General features: G+C 35.0%; 1 protein-coding gene across 3 annotated transcripts in view; it reads left to right on the top strand.

Annotated features, from left to right (window-relative positions):
- The window catches only part of IFT74 (intraflagellar transport 74), a 38,453-nt gene extending 17,139 nt beyond the window's left edge, over window positions 1-21,314 (top strand). For all 3 annotated transcript variants that reach the window (XM_055698538.1, XM_055698539.1, XM_055698537.1), the window contains exons 11-20: window positions 125-268; window positions 923-963; window positions 2,176-2,255; window positions 5,357-5,410; window positions 10,216-10,313; window positions 11,291-11,417; window positions 15,394-15,557; window positions 16,203-16,328; window positions 18,706-18,766; window positions 20,497-21,314. In XM_055698538.1, coding sequence (XP_055554513.1) covers window positions 125-268; window positions 923-963; window positions 2,176-2,255; window positions 5,357-5,410; window positions 10,216-10,313; window positions 11,291-11,417; window positions 15,394-15,557; window positions 16,203-16,328; window positions 18,706-18,766; window positions 20,497-20,612 — 1,011 coding nt within the window. In that variant the 3' untranslated portion in view covers window positions 20,613-21,314. The remainder of the gene's footprint in view (window positions 1-124; window positions 269-922; window positions 964-2,175; window positions 2,256-5,356; window positions 5,411-10,215; window positions 10,314-11,290; window positions 11,418-15,393; window positions 15,558-16,202; window positions 16,329-18,705; window positions 18,767-20,496) is intronic.
- The last annotated feature ends 653 nt before the right edge of the window (window positions 21,315-21,967 follow it).

The following is a 21,967-nucleotide window of genomic DNA, read 5'->3' as shown; positions in this document are numbered from 1 at the left end:
ACTGTTTGTAACAAATAAGCTTCACTTTGAATATATGCATAAGTGTTGCTTAACTAAAGCATAATTTCTGCAATGCTGTCTTGCAATCTGAAAATAGCTAGTAGGTTTTTGCTTTTCCCAATAGGAAATAACGCACTCTCAGGTGAAACAGGAGGCTGTACAGCTGTATGAAAAGCTCCATGAGCTTGAGGAACGTCGAGATCAAATGGTTGCTGAGGATAAGAACATGGAATCTCCACAGGAGGAAAGAGAGAGATTACTAAAGCAGGCAAGAACATAATATTTTATCATGTAAAAGATTCTCTGAGTCATTATTTTAAGGGATGATAATATTTGACAATACTTGAGTTTGAATCTTGCCTTTATTTGCTCTTTGAGCAGCACAAATCATCTGAAATTTAGGACAGTTATTAAAGTGGCTGGATCAGATATTTCAGGTTCAGCCAAAACAAAATTTGCACAATCAGCTTTTCAGCTGGTTGATTGTTCCAATTCATCAGTCCTGTTGGTATGGCAAAAATGGTCTTATTGAACAATTCTGTAACATAGCTCCAGATAGTATCCTTGCAGGATACTGAGCAGATGTACTAATCCACGAACAATTTTAGCTACTTTACAAGGGTATATACTGTATTATGTAGCTATCCATAGATACTGTATGGATTATTGAACCGAACAACACTGATGAGTGTGTCTGATTTTTAAAATGTGTATTGAGAAAGTAGGACATTTTGATGACTTAACGCTTAAATCATACCACTTTTCACTGAAGAGCTGTTTTTGGACAATGTGACAGCAAGTTTGTGATTTCATACGCTGAGTTTCTATTCCCTATATACTGAATTAAGAAATCTTTTTTGATTTTCCTTTTTTCATTTGTAGATTTTATTTCCTGTCTTGAAGTTGTTATACTTTTTTATAGGTTAAGGATGATAGTCAAGAAATAGCAAGCATGGAGAGACAGTGAGTAATCCTATTGTACTGTTGCTAAAAATTACATTTACACCCTGAAGACGCATAGTTTAATTCTATCACGTATTGCTGTGGTCTTTTAGAACATCGCCACATTTTCAAGCCTCTGCTAGTGTTAACCTTCCACAGAGAATAGAATAAATTTTTCTGTTTCAGCTAAATAATTTTTATAGTGATAGGACATTGCAATCTGCATAATAAGGTGCTTCCTGTCCTTATGAACATGCCATGAGAATATAAACTGGTAATTGCACAGATGTAAACTACTTTATGGCTGAAGAAGACACTCATCCCTAAGAGCCACTCATCTGGGACATGAAGCTGAGCCTGTATTTGCTGCAGTCACATTTTGAAGAGTTTGTTATGCCTTCTTAAAACATGAGTTACAAAGTTGCTTACAGAAAGTTCAATTCTAAAGAGTAACAGGGCATTGCTTGGTTCTTGGGTAGTGGTCCTTTCTGAAGATGTGCTAGAGACTCTGGTAAATGTTACAATAATAGTAAGAAGTGGGGGAGGGGAGCAGAATAAAACACTACAGTATTTTTGTGATTTTGAGCCTTTTGATTTCTCTCTCTTTACAGAAGAATTGAGATAATTCCTGAAATCTCCTAGAAACCATTTTAATTTTTTTTTAAACTGTATTCCCAACTGTAATAAATTTTTTAACTTTTACTGCATTTTTGATTGGATAGTAAGTTGCTTAACATAATTTTTGGAAAGAAACAGTAACAGTGAATTATATTTGAGAATTTACATAGCAGTGTTTTTAAGGTAATTTCCTTCCTCACTTTGATTGATTATGTAACACAGTGGTTTTTTTCTTGACAATTTCTTAATGGATTTTAATGAACATGTAGGCAATTTTTAAGGAATACCATTCCTTTTGTAGTTTACCAATTATGTTGTAGCTCTGCAAAGCTGTATAGCAACCAGCAGAGGAACCTGTTGAGTAAGGTAAGAACTACTGATGACTCAACGAAAAATGCTTTTATTGAAAAAGAGCAGCAGTACTTTTGTTTAATAGATATAGGGAGTAAAGTGACAGGTAGTTTACATATAACTTTTATAATAACAGCAATCGTCTTGATACTCTTTTGGTTTTGATAAACTTAGGTTTGCCATTTTTATTTTTGATTTTGCTCTCCATTTTTGTCTAAAACCAAAGCACATTTTTAACCCTGGATTTCATTATCTGTTTGTCAGGCTGACAGAAATAAAAGAAAGAACAAACCATTTTAAAAAGGTCATTCAACGACTTGATCTGGATCTGGAGAATCATCAAGGTAATACGACTATGGTTGTAAAAGACTATGCAGAGCTGTATCTGTTCATACTATAACACATATTGTTACTGACATTAGTTGCTTGAAAATTTTAGGCTTATGCAAATGTCCATTATTCACCATCAGAAGAAGGTTTTGTGTCTGGGGTACAGGCTCCTCTGTTCAGTTATGAGAAATAGGGAGTATCCTCCTTTAGCAGCATGTTCATCAGGTTCATATTGATTAGTAAATATACCCTATAAAATAATATTACGTCTGTCTGGTTTTCTGTCCAAAATTTATCTTTAGGACTACTTGAGAAATAGAAGTTTCTTTTACTGGCAGCATTGCAGAACCAGCTCAGCTTTAGAAAAGCTTTTATTTATTTTACCTTTTGCATGATCTGATACACTGTTAGTGAATGTCGAATTGAGAATGTTTAATGATAATGTGTAAAGCAGACAGAATTCAGTATGCTTTTTTTTAATGTGTCTTTGAAACTTCTTGGGTTGATCTTTGCAAAAAGAGGTTGGGAGCTGCCTAGAAATGGCATTAGCTTAGAAACTTACCTCCAGCAAACACCTGCTGTAGTACGTTAGGCTGTTAGTTTGGGATTTGTCCTCGCACTGAGAAAGTAACTTGGTTTGAGCATAGGCCCTCAACAGCTGCAGAAGAGTCTCCTAAAAATGGCAATTCATCCCACAGAAGGCATTCTTCTAAACAAGGAATCTTGTTTACATAGGAGTTACAGAAATATGTGCATACATTCTGGAAAACTTTGTAACAAGTTCTTTAGATTCTACAGGACTGATGAATGAATGTGTTGTGTCCTTTTTACTTTATACCTTCTCTCATACGATCAGTGCAGAATTTAGCTGTAGATTTCTTCAAGATGAACATATATTTCTAAAATTGACCTTAAACAAATGTTTGATATATGTTTCTTATCTTTTGTATTACAAAAAATTTCATACTTCTCTGGATAAGTAATTATTTTTGTGCAAATTTATTAAGAATGTTTTATTAGCTTTCTTGCTTCCAGATAATATGATTACCAACTTTACTATTCTGCTTTAATTTTTCCTGTTTGTTTGGTTTGCAACTCTTTTTTTGTATCTTTGGACAAATGCAGAAGGTAAGAAATGAGTCACTTTTCACACTTCATAGTTAATTTACACATGCAGTCAGTCATTGCTGGACTGTTATGTCTTTCACTGTTTTAGAAGAAGACCTCTGTTGAAGAAGAGGATTTAAAGCGTATTTAGGAGAAAGCACATGTTCTCTGACAACACATCAGGAACAGTCAGGATAATAAAGTTACCTCGTGGTATAATACAGAAGCAATTATATGTGTTGGTACAACATAGAGGGAATAAAGAAGATATTCATAAGGAGTAGCTTTAAGACACAGAAATATAAACTCCTAATGCCCTCTTCTCTAGTGAATGGAGAGAGAATCCCAGGGGGCCATTCATACTTCTGCTCTGAATCTGCATCTTGGTTTGTCCTTGAAATTTCCGTCCTCCCTCCCTACCCAGTCAGCTTACTTTTGGCTTAGTATTTAAAGTGTTTATTACAAAGCATTCCCAAAACTTCAGTTCCCAAAGTTTTTTAGTGAAATTTAAGGTAAAATAGTTGGGGGGACGGTGACGGGACTACAACTAAAGATTTTTTTTATATTTCAGATGAATATTTCAGTGCTAGGAACATTTTTGAGCAGGAAAAACAAAATAAACAGACCATAAATGGAAATAGCTATTTTTAGTTTTCACTTAACAAAATCTAAATAAGTAAAGAATTCACCCACTTATTATATATTCCATATATTAGCAGTTACTTTTGACTGATTAGTCAAAATCAATGTTAACTCATAATGGAGTAGGTTTAACGCTTCACAAATTGCTTGAGATGGTGAAATATTGATGTAATAATACCATATTTTACAGAAAACATCTGTAAAGACGTTTTAACGGTTCTGGTCTTTGTTTCAAGTGGTTTTTTTTTTTTCTTTAAACACTTGGCGGATCATGTAGCTTTCTGTTTCATGACTCACTGTAACTAGACTTTTTAAGAGTAGAACAGGCTGAGTTATTAAGTATCGGAGACTTAAATGAAAGAGAGAGTCCATCAAGGAGCAAAGCCACAGCTGCAAGGAAGCTGAAGCAGAATCACAGTCCCTTAGGGGCCCACAAGTGTTATTGTTTGTATATACTAGATAAAAAGGAAAGCATGAGGGTATACAAGTAAAAAGACCTGGAGAAATTTTTTTACTCAGTTATATCTGTATCTACTTCATTCTTTTTCTTTGTATTCTTTACAGTTACAACATTATGCTGAAAATTTATCAATGACCAGGACTCAAACAATTAAAAATTTAGGTGCTTGAAACTTAAAATTATTCTTAGGAGCTGAATTGTCTCACCTTCTCAAAACTTGTGACAAATATATCAGGTCTCCCACTTGACTAGTACATTTTATTTAAGAGCTATTTATAATCCGTAGCTGGATTTAAAGATGGAGTGTATTATGTATTGTATATTATTCATTACGCCTAGTACCACTATAAAGAATGTGTATGGAAATGTTCTTTTAAACTTAATTTTAGAAAGCTTTCTGTGCATTTTATTTTCCTACACCATTGCTTGTACAGTTTTCCTGTTTATTTCCCTGAGATTGTCACACTGCATACAAGCTGCATAACTTTATGAAAGTCCTTTCTAATAGGTGAAAGTGACATTGAAATGGCCCATACGTTAGAGAGAGCCATAGAAACTTTTAACTAACCATTGTGCCGAAATATACAAAAGCATTTGTTCTCTATTATTGAAATTCACTGAAAGTTTTTGTGAGCTTCCTTTGTTCAAACTAATTTTTATCCCACTCATATTTAAAATTCTAACCTCTAAAAGGATCTAAAAATTGCATTGAGACTGATTTATTAACCTAATTATATCTCTTTTTTTTTTAATATGAAATTGTGTATGACGTAGTGGAAGTGACTACTTTAAATGACATGGGATGAGTCCTGTAGTTTCTAGGCATGTTAAAACTGATATTTTGCCTACCTAAAGGAATCCAGAACTGAGCTATTATAAATTTAAATCACTGTACATCTCTTGCAGGAGAAGAAAATTGGAAATACAAGGAGCTGAAGAAGAGGGAAGAAAGCATGGACTGTAAGTTTTTTAATAGACTTTAATCTAATTCCACAAAAATACAGATTTTCTTTTATTGTTAACACTCGGTTTATTTAGACCTGAAAAGAACTGATGTCCTGATACTTGCATAAAGTTTCTGCAGTGTACCTCAAGACAAGATAATTGATATCTTAGGACTTAGAGGACAATCACAAATATTTGGAGCTTCTTTCAAGGCTGTTCATAAAACATCAAAAGTCTTAGGAACACAGCTTTATTTTATGAAAGCAAGACAGAAATTAATTTTGACATAATTTAAATAGAAGGTATATAAAACCATCTGTTCAGGTCTAATTAAAAGCAGAAGTTCAAAATGGACAACTGTAGACATCACATAATTCATTAAAACTACGGCTTCTTGTATCTGTTTATTCAAGATGAATGCTCCTGAAGCTTTCTTCCATATTACAAGGTTCTAATGTTTTAGAGACTTCATCAGCAACTAAAAGAGGATGAAAACAGAACTGTTTTTATAATATACCCTATTGCTAGTATAGGTCGGCAGCTTACAAAAAAAGTTGGTCTGTTACTCAGTGAAACGGGAAAATGATCAATAAATATGCTATGAAGGCCAAAGTGTATATTATGTTTTTGTAACAGTGTTCTCTAAAATTGTTCCATATAACTTAGGGCTACCATGATACTGAAAGAAAGGTCTCAGCTGGCAGTAAAGGAAGATGGATAAGAATGTACTTCAAGAGTTTCTGCATTTTCAAATGAGCTGATTTCCTGAGAAGTAGAAGGGCTTGGTCTTGATTTTCAGTACAAATACCAACCATGAAAAATGGGGCTTCGTGATCCTGACTATTTGGGTTTTGACTCTGCTTTTGCCTTTCATCAGAGGGTATTGATGGAGTAGCAAGAGGTGTTTGAGATTACCTGAGAGATTTGGGGGAACATGCAGGAGTGTTAAAGCTGGGAAAAGAGCAAATATGGTACCTGTCTTAAAAAAGAGGAGCCAGGGAATTATAGACCAGTCAGCTTAGTATTGATTTCCGAGAAGATTGTGGAAAAAGTAAGCAAGCAAATAATTTTGTAAGCATTACAAAAACAGGAATATGAGTAACACCCGTATTGATTTGTCAAGAACAAACAACTAATTTCCTTCTTTGACAGAACAATAGTGCAGAATAAAGGAGGAGCAACAGGTGACATAATTTAACTTCAACACATCTTCTACTGCTGTCTCATGTTTTTAGAAGCAAGCTAGGGAAATATTGTCTGTTATTAACTGTGCATTTGATGAAAAAAATATTGATTGTGAAGGATTCACTGCCAGGATGAAAGGATGTATTGAGTAGAGTTTTGCTGTGTGTTGCATGTTCAGGTCAGTCAATATTTTCATTGGTCAGTTGGATGACAGGAGAGAGTTTCACAGAAAATACTACATTGGAAGAACTGAAATCATGTTGGAGGACAGGGTTAGAGTTCAAAATACTTATGGGAGATTAGAAAAGAAGTACAAGAAGTTCAAAAAGGATTAAGTGTAAGTTTGTACGCTTGGACAGAGTAATCAACAGTAAGAATGCAGAGTAGGGACCAATTCTGTGGTATGGCTCAGAGTTACAGTGGAAGACAGGGTGAACATGGCTTAGCAGTATCAGACTAACATGGAAGAGAAAATACCACAGCAGTAGGTATACATAGGGGTATAATTTGTCACACACATGAAGTAATCTTGTTCCCAGTGCATTGAGGAAGGCTTCAGTTGGAGTATTGTCTCTAGTTCTGCTCATAAAGAGGTTGGCAGTCCTGAAGAGAGACTGATGAGGGATGTGGAAAGCCTGACCTGCAACGAAATATTAAAGAACGAGTCTCTTACTTTAGAGATTTTATGACAGTTCGTCAAATGAGTAAAAAGACTTTCAAATAACAAGTGAATAATCTATCTCTGCATATAAATGGAGGATAGGAAAGGAGTAGTACACCAATAGTTGCAGAAAGAATTTGGGGAGAAAACCTTCCTAACATTAAAATTCACCAAGCACAGGAATAGAATGCTCAGGAGGATTGTAGCCTATCTAGCATGAGCTGTATGTAAAAAGAGTATAGACAGACATCTGAATTACTGACATACAGTTGTTTTTGTCCTGGAGCAAGAGAATTAATTAGATGACCTCTTGCAGTCTCTTCCATTCAATTTTTTATGAATCTCTGAAACACATAGCACTCAAATGAAACAAGGTCAGTCAGACAGGTGTGAAGAAGAGGAGAGTTGTCTGCAGGAAAACAATGAGATAAGATGTAAATATGGACCTTGTTTAATGTTTTCAAATAAATGCAAAGAAGGTTTGAAAAAATAAAAATACCTTAAAAGGTCCAGAATACCAAAGGAAAGGAGAAAAACACTAGTCAAGTCATGCAGGTAGGATTCTTAGGTCCTAATTTCACAGTATCAGGCTCAGTTTTATAAAGCTATGTAAAGTACTTTAGTTTTGTTCTTGGTTTATGTTTATGAATTTGTGAGAATGCTTTTATTTCATGAAGGTGCTTTTATTTCACTCCTCTGCCTTCCCTACGTATATCCTTTGGAAGATTCAGTATCCTCATTGCCTACAGCTTCCTTGAAAGCAAATGAATAGGTTTATCAAGATACTGCAATCAACAGTTAAGGCCTCTTGCTAAGTTGCATGAAAATAAATGGCATCATCTGTTATATCAAAAATAAGTGGCTCAGACTGCAAGAGGTTAATGAAGCATTTGATCACCACTAGAGCACTGAACAGCTAAATGTGGTTGTGAGTTTTGTGTTAGGTTATCTGAGTGATTCTCTTTGTAAGAATTACCAACTTAATTTTTCTAAACAAAAAAGGAAAAAATGTCTCAAATGTTTTAAACACAAAACTGTAAGCAAAAATTTCAGTACTAATACTTTCCTTACTGTCTTTCCCTTAGTTCTGTTTTACTCAGATACTTTTTTAGTGTAGAAAATTCCTGTTTGTATTTCACAGCAACATATAGTATGAAATATTCAGTAAGCCCTTCGAGGATAGAGCTCTTTTCATTGTTGTTCCTCTTACTAAAGTAAACTTGTGCTATCTTTAAGGTAGCACAAGTTCATTCTGAAGGAAAAGAATATCACAAAGAGAAAATAAATCTTCCCTTTCTAAGGATAGCTTCATTTGCAGCCTGGAGACTTGAGAAAAACAGGCCTGGAAATGACATTATTCAGGACTTGTACTTGAGTAGCTTTTTTTCCAATTGCAGGCTGTTTAAGCTTTGGTTTTCACTGTGTTTCTGGTTACTAGTTCTGGTTACTAGTTCACAGCAATGTTGGCAAAAGGTAAACCTTCCTATATTCTTGCCAGAATATATACAATATGTATATATTGTATATATATATGTATATACATATATATATTCTATACATTCTATATGTATATGTTCTATACAGTTACTAGTCAGTGTCAAGTGGACCAAAACTTTATTTCAACTTGTAGAGCCAGCTGAGTCTGCATCAAAACTAGTCATTGTTTTCAGCAATCAGCTGTGCACATTACAAGTGTGCTGTCTAATGCCATTTGTTGACCTCTAAGAATTCTGAGTGTCTTTCATCCTAAAACCTCTGCCTCACAGATGGTCTTTGTAGTATCTTAGTATTGTCCCCTGCCTCCCAATAATGCCTGTTTTGCACTCTAAAAGTTTTAGAAGCTGTACTCTGTGAAGCACCTCTGTTAAGTCTCATGGACAGCGTTGCAGATGATATCAGAGATTACAGTAGGTTTATTATCCATAAATGTTTTATTAGTAAAGAATAATAAAATCAGGTATTTTTTTTAAAATCCTGGATAGTCTGGGATCCACAGTTCTCTAGTCGGTTCCCATCCCTTCAGGATTTGCCAGTATTTTCATTAAGTAGTCTTCTGTCTTCTTTCTGTCTTCCCAAATAATCCATCTTGAATTTACTATTATTTAGTTCTTGTTGCTCAGACAAGCACTTCTCCCCTTTTTCATCCAGCTAGAAAGTCTGCAAATACATTTCCTAGGTGCTCCTGTTTCAGGAGTTTTTCAAAAAGCTGTGTTTCAGGAGGAGACCCAATAGGAGGGGGATGATCATAATTTATGGCCCTGAGTGGCATCTGGATGGACCTCTGACTGTCATGTGCTGTGCCCGGCACCCTTTTTCAGTATGTCTGTCATCAGAAATACCATGTATTATGCCTAGGACACAAATAGAGAGTTCATACCACCATTGCAACTGTCTTGTCAGATTCAGTTGGACACTTATTAGAGTGGACATAAATTAGAGGTGAAGCAAAGGGGCATCATACAGAAAGAAAGAGATGGTACCAGGTGAATATCGGTCTCAGGTCCTTAGCAGTGTTTGGCATTTAGTCTAGGCCATTACAGATAGTTAAGGCACCTTTTTCCTTTCTTTAGTAGCCCATTTTGATAGCTTTCAGAAAAACGAAGACCAACAGCTTCTGGGACAAGCATTCAGAAAGGTGTCAGAAATGATGATGGAACTCCTTTCTCCTTGCGTGGCAGCCCTCACCTAAACAGCACCCAGGAAAGTGGTGACCTCATGTCATTAATCAGTCAAATATGTGTCTCTGGAAAAATTTCTCTTTCTGTCCTCTTATTCATTCCAACCCTTAAGCTGACAAGTTTCAAGGACTCTACCACCTGTCACTGAAATGAATCTTAATTTATTAATCTTAGAGTAACCTGTGTGAAATTGTACGATTTATCAATTTAATACAGAGTTTTGACTGGAAGCAATGAGGATGTGTGCTGTAGCCAAGAAAATAGAAGCCTGCTTTATCATGTTTATTCATCTCTAGATTTTCTTGAGACTTTTGAAGAGGTGAAGAACCAAGAGTTGGAACGAAAGGCCCAAATAGAAGCCAACATTGTTGCACTTCTGGAGCACTCAAGCAGGGTAAGTGCATTTCCCTCCTCCTGTGGCAAGCTAGTTGTTCAGAAGCATAGAACAGGAGAGTGAATGGATAAAAAGGGTGGTGAGTTTTTATATATTACTCAGTATCTGCATAATAATCTCTTCAGGGGATTAAACATTAAACCATATACAGCTGTAGTTAACAAAAGAAAAAAAAGAAAGATTTGTTTAATTTCTCTTTCTGGGGAAAGGGCTCTGAGTATTAGGTAATACTTGTGACCAGAATAAAAGAAACGTTTGCATAATTGCTGTAACTTGTCATCACTGAACTTGTCGTTATGGCTATAATGAACGTTATTTCATTTCTGATAAATGTTTCAGAATACTGCAAATAAAACTGCTTCAATATTTTGTTTACCTAAAGTCTGCAAATCTCAGTCCATGGGTAGGCTGTCTCTGCTGTTATGTAACTATTGTGATCGTCTCTCTGATCTACTAAAATTATGTCCAGAATACAATTGTATTACTGTGTAATATTTAATGTAACCACTTTAGAAATTGTTCCCATTTGCAATCTGCCATCTTTTCACACTTTCAGAAAATTTTTTCTTTTAACATTTTTTGTTTCCACGGGTTTTTTTATCTTGCAGAAATCTTTCAGCTGAGTAATTCTTTGATTATGTCATCACTTTGTGTTCTAACTCTTTCAGTATGGTATACCATAAGGTATATTTTAGGCAATGACAGTTACTTTAGAAGAGATTAATGTGTGACAGTTTATACTTGCTGCATTTTTGTTTCATCTTCACTGGCACAGTACATCTTTTATCAAAACTTGGTAGAATGAAAATTGTTTACATTTAAATCACTTCAGATTATTTTCAGAAATTTCAGTCTTTGTAGTATGAAAGGCAAATAAAAGACAGTATAATAGGACAGAGAGTTTTCTACTTGTCCAGTGACCATTTGTTGTTTCAAAGATACAGCATGTTCTTATTATTGTTATTGGTAACACACAGAACGTGAATCATATGAAACAAATTTCATCTGTTACCAGTCAAGAGCTGAAGATTATGCAGGAAGACCTCACTTTCAAGTCAAATGAAATGCAGAAATCACAAAGCACTGCTAAAAATCTGATTACAGGTGAGTTCAGGAATGTATTTTCAAATTAATTCCTTTAAAAAATTTAAATTACCTGAGTTACTACACTATAATAACTACAAGATCAGTGATCTCCAAATATTAAAATACAGTGGCAAGTTGGCTAATTGAAACTCTTGTGCGTAACAAGTTATAGGAGTATTTCACATATTATTAGTAGTAAATGATCAGCTTCCTCGCACAGGTATACATTAAACAGATGTATTTTAATACTGGGCTACAAAGTTCTCTGAGCTGGAAGTTTGACTTTACTAATACTCACCTTGAAATAAATGTTTAATTTAAAAAGTGTTTAATAAATTGAGGTAGAGACTTCCACAGTTATCTAACTATATATAATTTGTAAATCTAGTTCTTAGTATCGCTTACGATTTGTGCTTTTCTAAAGGGGTATGTACCATGGAAGAATAACTGGCAACCACAGTGAGTAGCTCTGAAATTCTCAGGCTTTGATTCTGCAAAATGAATATTCATTTTGACTTCATTTTGGAAATGCTCAAATAATAAAATTAAGTGTAATAATCTGCAGGATCTGGCCTGTACTTTCAAAAAGCAGACAGTATTTTTCTTTCATTTCTGTAACAAGTTTCTATTTAATTCCTTATTTGCACTGCTTATAGTGGAATTGTTCTCATAATTCTAAGCCTTTACCAATATCATTATTGGATCAGCAAGCCTTTCTGTGTTTGTTTCAGTGAAAGGAGGGGGCAGGAATTAAGAATCATAAATCCTTCTGTTAGAAGGCTATTACGTCCTATACTTGGTAGTAATTTTCAAAATATGAGCCTGTGATGTAACTTCAAAGTAGTTATGTGCAAATAAGTTATTATGTGCAAAATGTTACAGAAAGTGATTGTTCTGTTGCCTTTGAACATTTAATGTTCACTCATTTGCCAATACTCATTTTGCACTTCTGGTGCAGTTTAAAAAACTGGGCCATACATTACAGGTTCAAATATGATTTTTGCTTCTTTCACGTAAACATCAATTCTTACTACTTTACAATATAAGGATGTTCTGAAGCACATAGTGCTATAGAGACATTATTGCAGGACATATTTCCTTCTTTACAAGGGGGAAGAAGGAAGTTGCAGTACATAATTTGTAGTAGATCACGTTAAGTGACTCATAGGTAAACTTCTGAAAGCAAGGAGTCACAGATACTGTAATAAATAATTTTCTTCCAGAAATACAGGGAATGTTCAGTTTGCACAGTTAAAGTTCTTCATAGTCCTTGAATTATAGCACAGTCATCTTCAGGATTCTTTTATTTTGATTAAAATCTGGATTTCCGTATTTTCTTGATGTAACAAAGATACAAAAAGTCCACCAGTGGAACCCTTAAAAAAAACTGAAGGAAAAAAAAAAAAAAAGAGAAAAAAGAAAAGGAAACCATGAAGAGTAAACAAAAGTGCTGATGGCACAGTTTCCCAGAAACATTTCCCTGGGTCACTGTAGTTTGGTCTGAGACTTTGCTACTGTGTACACAGCGCCTGCTAGACACTGCAACTTCATGGCCTATCAGAAGGAACTGGGCTGCATCCTCTTCCTGTCTCTTCCCCTAGAGAAGTGTTGAGGTTTTTTAGTTGTAAGGGTTTTTTTCATTGAGGCTGTTGCTGTATAAGGATAGAATTCACCCCTTCCAGTTTCTTCCATTTTCTCCAGAAAGTGTGGATGGATAGGAGTAGCCCATGGCGCTCTCACTGTAGCTTGTATCAGTGTATGGATAGAACAGTCTTAAGAATCCTTTCTGGTTTTTTGGCTTTTATGTTACATGATATTTTGTGTTCCATTTATGATACATGTAAAATAAATCTCTATTAGTCAGCTATGTATTATTTAAAAAAACCCCACCAAAATATAAATACTAAAACAGCTATTTAAAATTGAAAATGCTGATTAGGCCTAAATAAATCCTTAGGAAAATCTAAAGTTGTTTTCTGCTATTTCTTTCCAATTTGAATTATTATTATTTTATAATTATATTTTTTACTGGTTTTGATGTTAAAGCCCTGATTTATTGAGATTTATTTTAAGCATACTTAGCATTTATCTTTCTTTAAAACACAGTGCCGTAGGAACAAGGGAAGTAGAGCTGTGGTCTGTTCAGTTGTATTTTAGGATCTGACATTGACCAGTACCAGGAACCTCAAAGTGAAACTATGGGCAGTTATGAAATATTCTAGATACAGGGACATTGTTTTCTTAAGCCATTTAGGGTGGAAGGCAGCAAAAACATTGAATCACAAACATGCAGTGCAGTTCCAAACCTTTTATTTTTAAACTCTTCTCACCGGTAATGATAAATTTTCCTATTTATATAAATGCTCTTTGGATATACCAGACCCTTTCAGTCTTACCTTATGGAATTATGTTCCTCAGAATAATTACAAACTGTACACAAAAATTTTGTAATTTTTTTATTTTGAGGTTCCTAAAGAAATCATCAAAGCACTGTATAATAAGCCAGAAATGTTGATTAAAGGAAATATTTCGCTCTAAGAAATCAGTATATGACGTAAATACACAAGAGGATCTTGTCCTGACAGGGTTTTGATCGAGTGAGATTTTCCCAAATAATTCCACTAAGGAAGCCATACCCACAGGTTCTGAAAAGGTGACATCTCCCTCTGTCACATATGTACATCCACTCCCTTCTGCCGTGAAGATCTATACTGCCTTGGTTAAGTTGGGGGAAAATTTCCTGCCCTTTTTCCTAGTGATCAGCACAAATCTGAGTGTGTGAACAAAATACAGTCTATGCTGAGAGAAGTTTTTTGGTGCTGTCTCATCCCTCCTGGCAGCCCACTTTGGCTGGTATTTTAGAAGGTAGAAAAAAGCCCTGCATGATTTGTATCATTCTTCTGAGTTAGGCACAGCTCTGAAACATAAGGTTATGTAGCCACGTGTTTAAATGTTCAGGAATACGAGGAAAACGATGACGAGGCAGCAGGTCAGAGAGCTGTCCAAAACAAGTCTAGCCATATCTAGTCCTTCGACACTTAGGGTGGATAACTTATCCCCAAAACTGGATCAAAATGTATTTTTTATTTTGTTTACCTTTATTTTGTCCTTTCTTAAGCATCTCATGTCTGAACAGTTTAGGTCTTTATATCTATCTTCATATAAGAATCTATCCATATTTCTAACTCCTTTAATTACCTGTATCTGTTGTTTCATTGTAATGGATTGTCCAAAGTAAATGCTGTATATTATAGCACCTGCTCATTTTGTAAACTATGATAGCTCTTACTCAGTGGAGATAAGGAAGTGTTTTCCCTGCACAGAGCGAATACTTAAAGCAAGTTTGGCTATTTACTCTCATAAGACTAAGTCTAACCATATTACCAGGGGTCCTCAAACTACGGCCCGCGGGCTGGATACGGCCCCCCAGGGTCCTCAGTCCGCCCCCGGTATTTACAGACCCCCCCGCCCCCCCGCCGGGAGTTGTGGGGGGGAAACCAAGCAGCCGCAGATGGCTGCCTGCCACTGCATCTGCACCGGCCCCCTGGTTAAACAGTTTGAGGACCCCTGCCATATACACTCAACATAAATAAAAACAACATGATGCTAAAAACCTGATTTTTTTAAATTGTCTGCATTATTGCAGTCAACATTTTGTAAGGTACAACCACTGCTTTGAGACTTGAAATTGACTGATGCTATAAACAACTTTAACAAATACAAATACCTCACTGTGTTATAGAAAATCACCACATTTTCATTACTCTTGACTTGAATATAATATAGTAATTGTAATATAGGAGTCTGACTTACAGGATGATTGTGAAGATCAATTTTTTTTCTTTCATTCACATTAACATTCCCATTAATATCAAAATCAGAAAGATAAGGAGTTGTTTGTATTGTTTAAGTATAGTATAATTCTTCTATACTGGGCAGTGTATTATGAAATAAAAAGTACAGTTAATTAGAGATTGTGTATCTGGTGATCTAGAGAGTCAAAAACTGCAGATGGACCTACAGAAAATGGAACTCTTGGAGGGCAAGATGGTTGATGAACTGGCTTCTCTTAAAGACAAAACTCAACAAACAAAAATGGAGTTGGAGGTCTATAATAATTTGCCAGCTCTGAAAGCATCAGGAGAAGAGAAGAAAAAGGTAATGAAAGGAATAAAACCTTGGATTACACAAAATTTGTGTGCTTTTGAGCATCTAGTAGGGGGAAATCCAAGTCTATGACTGGGAATCCTGACTGGTAGGTGAAAACTGGGCTTGCACATCTGTGCAATGCTTCTCTAGTTATATATGTCACTTATTAAGTGTATACATGTAGCAGGCTATCAACTGCTATTCTTTTTGGTAACTTCTACAAAATTTCCCATTTATTTTAGTGATTCATCTGAACTTTTCTGCTGTAACTTACAACTACCCATAAGTCTGAACATAAAATCTAACACAGAACCCAAACAAAAAAGAAAAATCTGTCCTGAACGTATTTACTGTAGGACAGACTCCATCTAGAGCCCTTCCCATTTCGTATGTGATAAATTTCCTACAAATTCTTAATATCAGTATTACCATTTCTGGTGACGGTAAGCCTACAATCTGGTCATAACTGTTGAATATTGTCTTTAGGAGAGAGCATACCTTACTAGAGAAAAGCTATATGAATCCTTTATGTATATGATGCTCTGAAAGGAAGAATCAGTAGCATTTAGAAAGCTGAATTAATATAATTTATCTGTAGCCCACAGCAAGTTAATTCATCCGTTAATCAGTTTGTGTTGGGTTTTTTCCAACTAGAGACTCCAGGATGACAAAGAAAAATTAACAAAACATAGCCATGCTTTCAAGAAAATAGTGGAACACTTGAATACAGAGTATGAGACACTAAAGAGAGAGCTGCAAGAGAATGAGACTCATTGTCAGGTATAGCTCAAGCTAAATACAGTTGTTTCTGTCGTAGTTTCGGTTTTCTCATACACAGGAAGCATTGTATGAACAAAATCTGTTGATTTCTTCTCAGAGTTTTAAAAGTTGTGTTGTAAATGCATAGCCATATTTTCTGTTTTCAAACAAATACGATGCCGATAAATTGCTTGTAAGCTTTGGATTTCAAAGTTACTAGGCAGAAGTCTTTCTGAGCTTAAAAACTGTGTGAATCCTTTGCTGAAATATTTGTTTTAGTCTTGCTCAGAGCTCTGCCCCTTTTGCCCTTCCTTTGCTTGACAAGTTTTGAGGACCAACTTAGAAAGAAACTACAGGGGAAAAAAGTCACTACTAATTAGATAAATCTCTTTTGGTTTTAAAGCTATGGTGGTAAGTTTTTTCTTGCAACTGGTACTATTAATTCCATTTCCCTTTTTCCAGTCCTTCTGCTCCTTGGAGACCACTGAGCTTTTAGGGTTTGTTCAGACTTCTTTAAACCCAAGGAACTTTGGTATATGAGTATATTTACATTTCAAAAGTGAAACAGGAAAGAAGATGTTTTTAAACTCTTGAGCAGCTTCTATTCTTCCATTATAAACACCCATAAATTGCTGTCATTTTGGCAACAGAACTTCACTGCAATGTAAGTCTCAATGCACAGAAGGAAAATGGATAACTTCAAAATAATTAATTCCCATTTTTCAGCTTATTTTCTCTGCATATCACTGATTTTTATTGTTTCTGGTTATTGAGATCTTTGTCTTTTAGAACTGTTACTTTTTTCTAATTCGGTTAAAAGCTGAAGATGGTATTTATACATGTTTAATTTAACATTCTTCTGGAGTGAACTTTATGGACTGGATGAGAGTGCATAGCTCTAAATGGGAAGGTGTACATATACATTTGTAGCATATGGTTATTGTGGGATAACTCTAGGGTGATGTTATAAATCCCCAAAGCTGCATGACAAAGTTTGCAAGACTTCAGATACTGTATAATTTTTTGTGCCAAGATCAGATTCTTATTCCTAGAGATTACATAAATCAGAAATGGATACCCAGTGTTAATTACTTGCATAATGGTGCTAAAAGGTTTGTAAAAAATAGTAATTGTACAGTGTTTCTTCAGTTCATTAAGCTGTGGCAGTTCTATTTCAATGTGTGCAAAAAGGTTTTGTTTCTTTGATTTTTACCTCATGAGTGTAACTGTCATAAGGATGAGTAAAGGTGTATCTCAAAATAAATAGCTGAATAGTTGACATGCATCAAGCATTTTGAAATACAAATATCCTTTACATATTTTGAGGGTATGGGCGATTTTGCAAGCAGTTGATTGTATGAGTTGTGGCCTTCAAGGAATTGCTATAAAAATGCACTGCATATTTCCTTTGATATATATCAGACAGTATTTTAAGCTTAGACTCCTTTACTGGCTGTATTGCATGTAGCAGCAGAAATACCATATTTTGGAAATAAAGGACTGCCATGTGTGCTGTGAACCGGTACACTAGATAACTGATTCTTCACTGTAAGATTTGCAACTGATCTGATATCTTCTAGCTGAAGAATAAGCTTTTAAATAAAAAGTTGAAGTATTTTCCTGATTTATTACCTTAGCTTCCACTGAAAGTTTAGTCTCAGAATGATTTTCAGTTTTTGCATTTAAAAATAACATCTGCATATCTTGAAATGCAGAACCTTGAACAGCAGCATCAGAAAAACAAATACAAAATTGTATTGTAAGGAAGCAGCCATCAATATAATGTCCACATTAGTTTCCTGTTGATGTTGAAAGTATTGAAGAAGTGCCAGCACTTAGCCCACACTCCTACAATCTTCTCGCTGCAGCTCTGTTCTTATCACAGTTTCTGGCATCAGACAGGAAACTTAACTATGGAAGTAAGGAAGTTTCTTCTGTGTAGCTCAAAGTCCAAGACAGTGTCAGGAAGTATTGTATCTTTGGTGATTTTAGATCTTACTGATTTTAAGAAGAGATCATTTAAATGATATGAAGTATTATGAGAATTAGTATCTCCCTGCAGTGTTCACGTCTTTATTTCTGATTTGCTTACACATTTCCCTATATGAAAAGTCTTGAATTCTCATCTGTTTTTTTTCCTTCTATCACTGCAGTTGCATGCAGTGGTTTTATATCAATAGATCTATGAAGTGCTAAATTATGTACAGGTTAATCACTGAGAGCTTTATAAATAATTTTGCTATTGTTTCTCATTTCTGTGGGGTTTTTTGTAAGAAAACTTTGACCTTATCAGGTGATAGAGTACAAGGTATTGATACAACATTTGGGGGAAATTCTTTGTGTAATGTACATCTGTAATAATGATCGGTTTCATTTTTGCCTCTTTTTATGTTTTCAGCTTACAAATTTGGAGAGGAAGTGGCAGCACCATGAGCAAAATAACTTTATGATGAAGGAATGTATCCTTTTCTTTCAGAAATACAGTAAAATTCATGCACTGTATTAATTGAGGAAGAAGTCTGTTTCCTCCAGCAGCATAAGACAGGACGGAGTGGGGAGAAGGAGATGGGAGGAGGGGAAAGGCAATGCTTTGCAAATGTCTGGTTAGGTGATAGATATTACATAACAGCAAAACTTGTATGTGTTGCCTGAAACAATTTTACAGCAGTCTGAAGTTTTCCCTGTTGGGTCAGTTTTGCCATTGGGTTTCATATGAAGATGATCTTCACGTCCGTCCAGTCTTACCTGAAATTATCCAGCAAGTGTAGCATTGCTTGAAAGTCTGTATAGTATGGTGACTTTGCATGGCATTTTGCAGTTTTGAAACACCAAAATATCAATGATGAAAAAGTAAACATCAAATTGTATGCAGTTAATGTATTTCTTATCAAATAAAGAGGGATTGGGTTTTAGAGGGGAGAAATTTAGGTAAATGTGGTAAGATATGACAAGGAGATGCTTTAGCTGCAAAATGGGCTGGAATAGGGGAACTCTTGTAGCTCTCTCATTATGTGATGCTAATTAAAGAGTTACATTTCACTAATCATATAAGACCTTCCAAAACATCAGCAAAATCTTATTTGGTGCAAGTGACTTTCGTAAGGCAGTTTTTGAAAGTAGCAAAAGCAGTGAGGTTTTTTTAATTAGAACTGATTGTTCTTCTTATCTCGTACTGTTCTCCATATTTATTATAGAGATCTGAGTAGAGCATAGATGCACTTTTATTTTACATTCCAGGGACTTTGAATTCACTGCAACAAATTCACCTTTTTACAATTATTTAAGAAGCAAAAAATCTGAAATCTCAAAGATGCATAGAATCACTGTTATATGGTTATAGTACAAATGTAATTGGCAAAAGTACTATCAAAACTAGAGTGTACCATCCAGCATTGTGTGTTGGATAATAGACATTGCTACATGTCTCAGAAAATGTCACGAGAATATATTCTATAATAGCCTAGCCATCACAGGGGAAAAAATACAGGATCTGCATATCATTACCTTTTTCATATACCAAATACTCCATTTTTCATATCTGGTAACTGCTCAAATTCTTAGAAAAAAATCTGAGAAATTGGACAACATAATGTAATTGGAGTCACCTCTATAAAAAAGTCTCTACAGGAATATTTTATTAAGACAGGAATCTCAGATTCTTATTTTTTCTAACAGAAAAAAACTCTTAAAGCAATCCAAAAGAAAAAGTTGATCAGGATATTAAAAGTGCCTCCTAACTTGCTGCAAGGAATTACCTATCCAAATGCAAACCCTTATATAGAGCTTTATGTCTGCTTGAGCTAGTGGAAAGAAAGGTCCTGCTTTCTCACTGGGACTTTCGTAGCCGGAGTTCTGAAGTGCCAAACTGTGTGTCAGTAAATAGCTGAGTGCCTTGAAATGGTTTTGTTTGCAGTGTGACAATGGGCAGAGTCTTCCACAAGGGACTTATTGCCTATATACATAAAAACAAAACTGACTCAGGCATGTAATCTTTGGGGTTTTGCCATGCTTGGCATGAGATGGGAGCTAGTAAATTGGTGTAAATCTTTTAGACGCAGTTATGAATTTTTTCCATTATTTGCAAACCTTGACGGTTTTCACAGAAGGAAACTTACTGTAGTTCCCTTATGATCTCTAATTATGCTAATATTTGTACTGGCAGTTTGTTTCCTTAATTCTTTTTAATCAGTCATAGCAACAAAAAGTCAGGAGAGTGACTACCAGCCAATAATGAAGAATGTGAGAAAGCTGGTCACGGAATACAACAAAGCTCTCATAGATGCCTTACAAAACACCAAGAACTGAACCCAGGCACTTCCTTCCTGCCCCAGTGGACCAACAATGAGAGATGTGCACAGGCAACATGGAAAGCTGGATTACTGAGCTCATTCACTCACTGCTACAGTGACAGTTATTCCTAAAAGTATTTTTCCAGATTTTTAGAACTGAAGGGTTTTAATAGTATCCCTCCTTTTGCAACATTCAAAAATTTTAGAAATAAATTTCTGAATTTTTAGAAACTTGTAGAAATATAAAGGAAGTGCTGCACCTAAAAGCCCATTGCTGAATTGCATCTTAAATGTGAAATGTCAGTCTGCTTTACACAGTGAATCTCTAATTGTCTTGTAGTCCTATCCCTGCCTGACAGGCTGTCATACATCTTAAGTGGAGTATATAATAAACTAAATTCTAATATCAGTAAACCATCCCTATTTAAATAGCAATTTATAACCAGTAAGGAACACATACAAGGATGGCAAGCATCCTTTTAAGTTGGAACTGCTTCATAGTGTAAAGTCTTATAATAAAAGCAAATGTACTTCAGATCTGTCAACAAATTTTCATTTCCTAATGGAGAACTGATCAACTTCCTTATTTTATATTTTGTAATGTAATTACAAGGAGAGAACTGTGATAAAAAGAAGTGAAACACAGCTAATACTGACCTTGTGCAGAGCATTTTATTTTTATAATATTCAACAATAAAGGAAATAACAGAGAAAAGTATATTTTCTGCATTTTTTTCTCTTCTGTTTTCAAGCTGCAGTGCCATATGCAACCTCTACTTTCACAAAATACACAGAAACAGATTCAACATAGAAAAAAAACAGTATACTGATACAGAAATAACAATGTGCTTTATGATGCATACTTTTCACATTTACGTAAAACAATTTCCATGTATATATTTCCCTTACATTCTACATATAATGTAATTATAAACTACCTATCAAAAATTTCCTCCACCTGGTATGTTTTAAGCAAGTCCTGATCAAAGAGAAAAAAGCTCAATTGACTATAGGTAGGAATCTTAGCCAGACAGTAATCTCACCTTTTACAGAAAATAATAAAAACCAGAAGGGCCTGGATTTATAGTTGTTATGCTTTCTTAGAAAAGTTTTCTGAAAAGAAGTAGACTATATGCTTCACTTGGTAGAACTAGAGTAGACAAAGCACTAGAAAATGCACCGAATCCATTAAAGTAGAAGTTCTGTATTTTTGTTGCTAAATTTCTCCAAATCTATAATTATTTTGAGTGTAAAGGGGTATACTAAACAAAAATATTGAAGATTATTGCAGAAAGCACTGTGTTTCCAAATTCAGCACAGTAAATGCTGCTGTTGTGTATATTTATGTCTGTATAATATTTAGAGATAATG

Source organism: Falco cherrug, chromosome Z, assembly GCF_023634085.1.
Source record: "Falco cherrug isolate bFalChe1 chromosome Z, bFalChe1.pri, whole genome shotgun sequence".
Taxonomy (NCBI): Eukaryota; Metazoa; Chordata; class Aves; order Falconiformes; family Falconidae; genus Falco; species Falco cherrug.
This window is presented reverse-complemented; position numbering and strand designations above follow the sequence as displayed.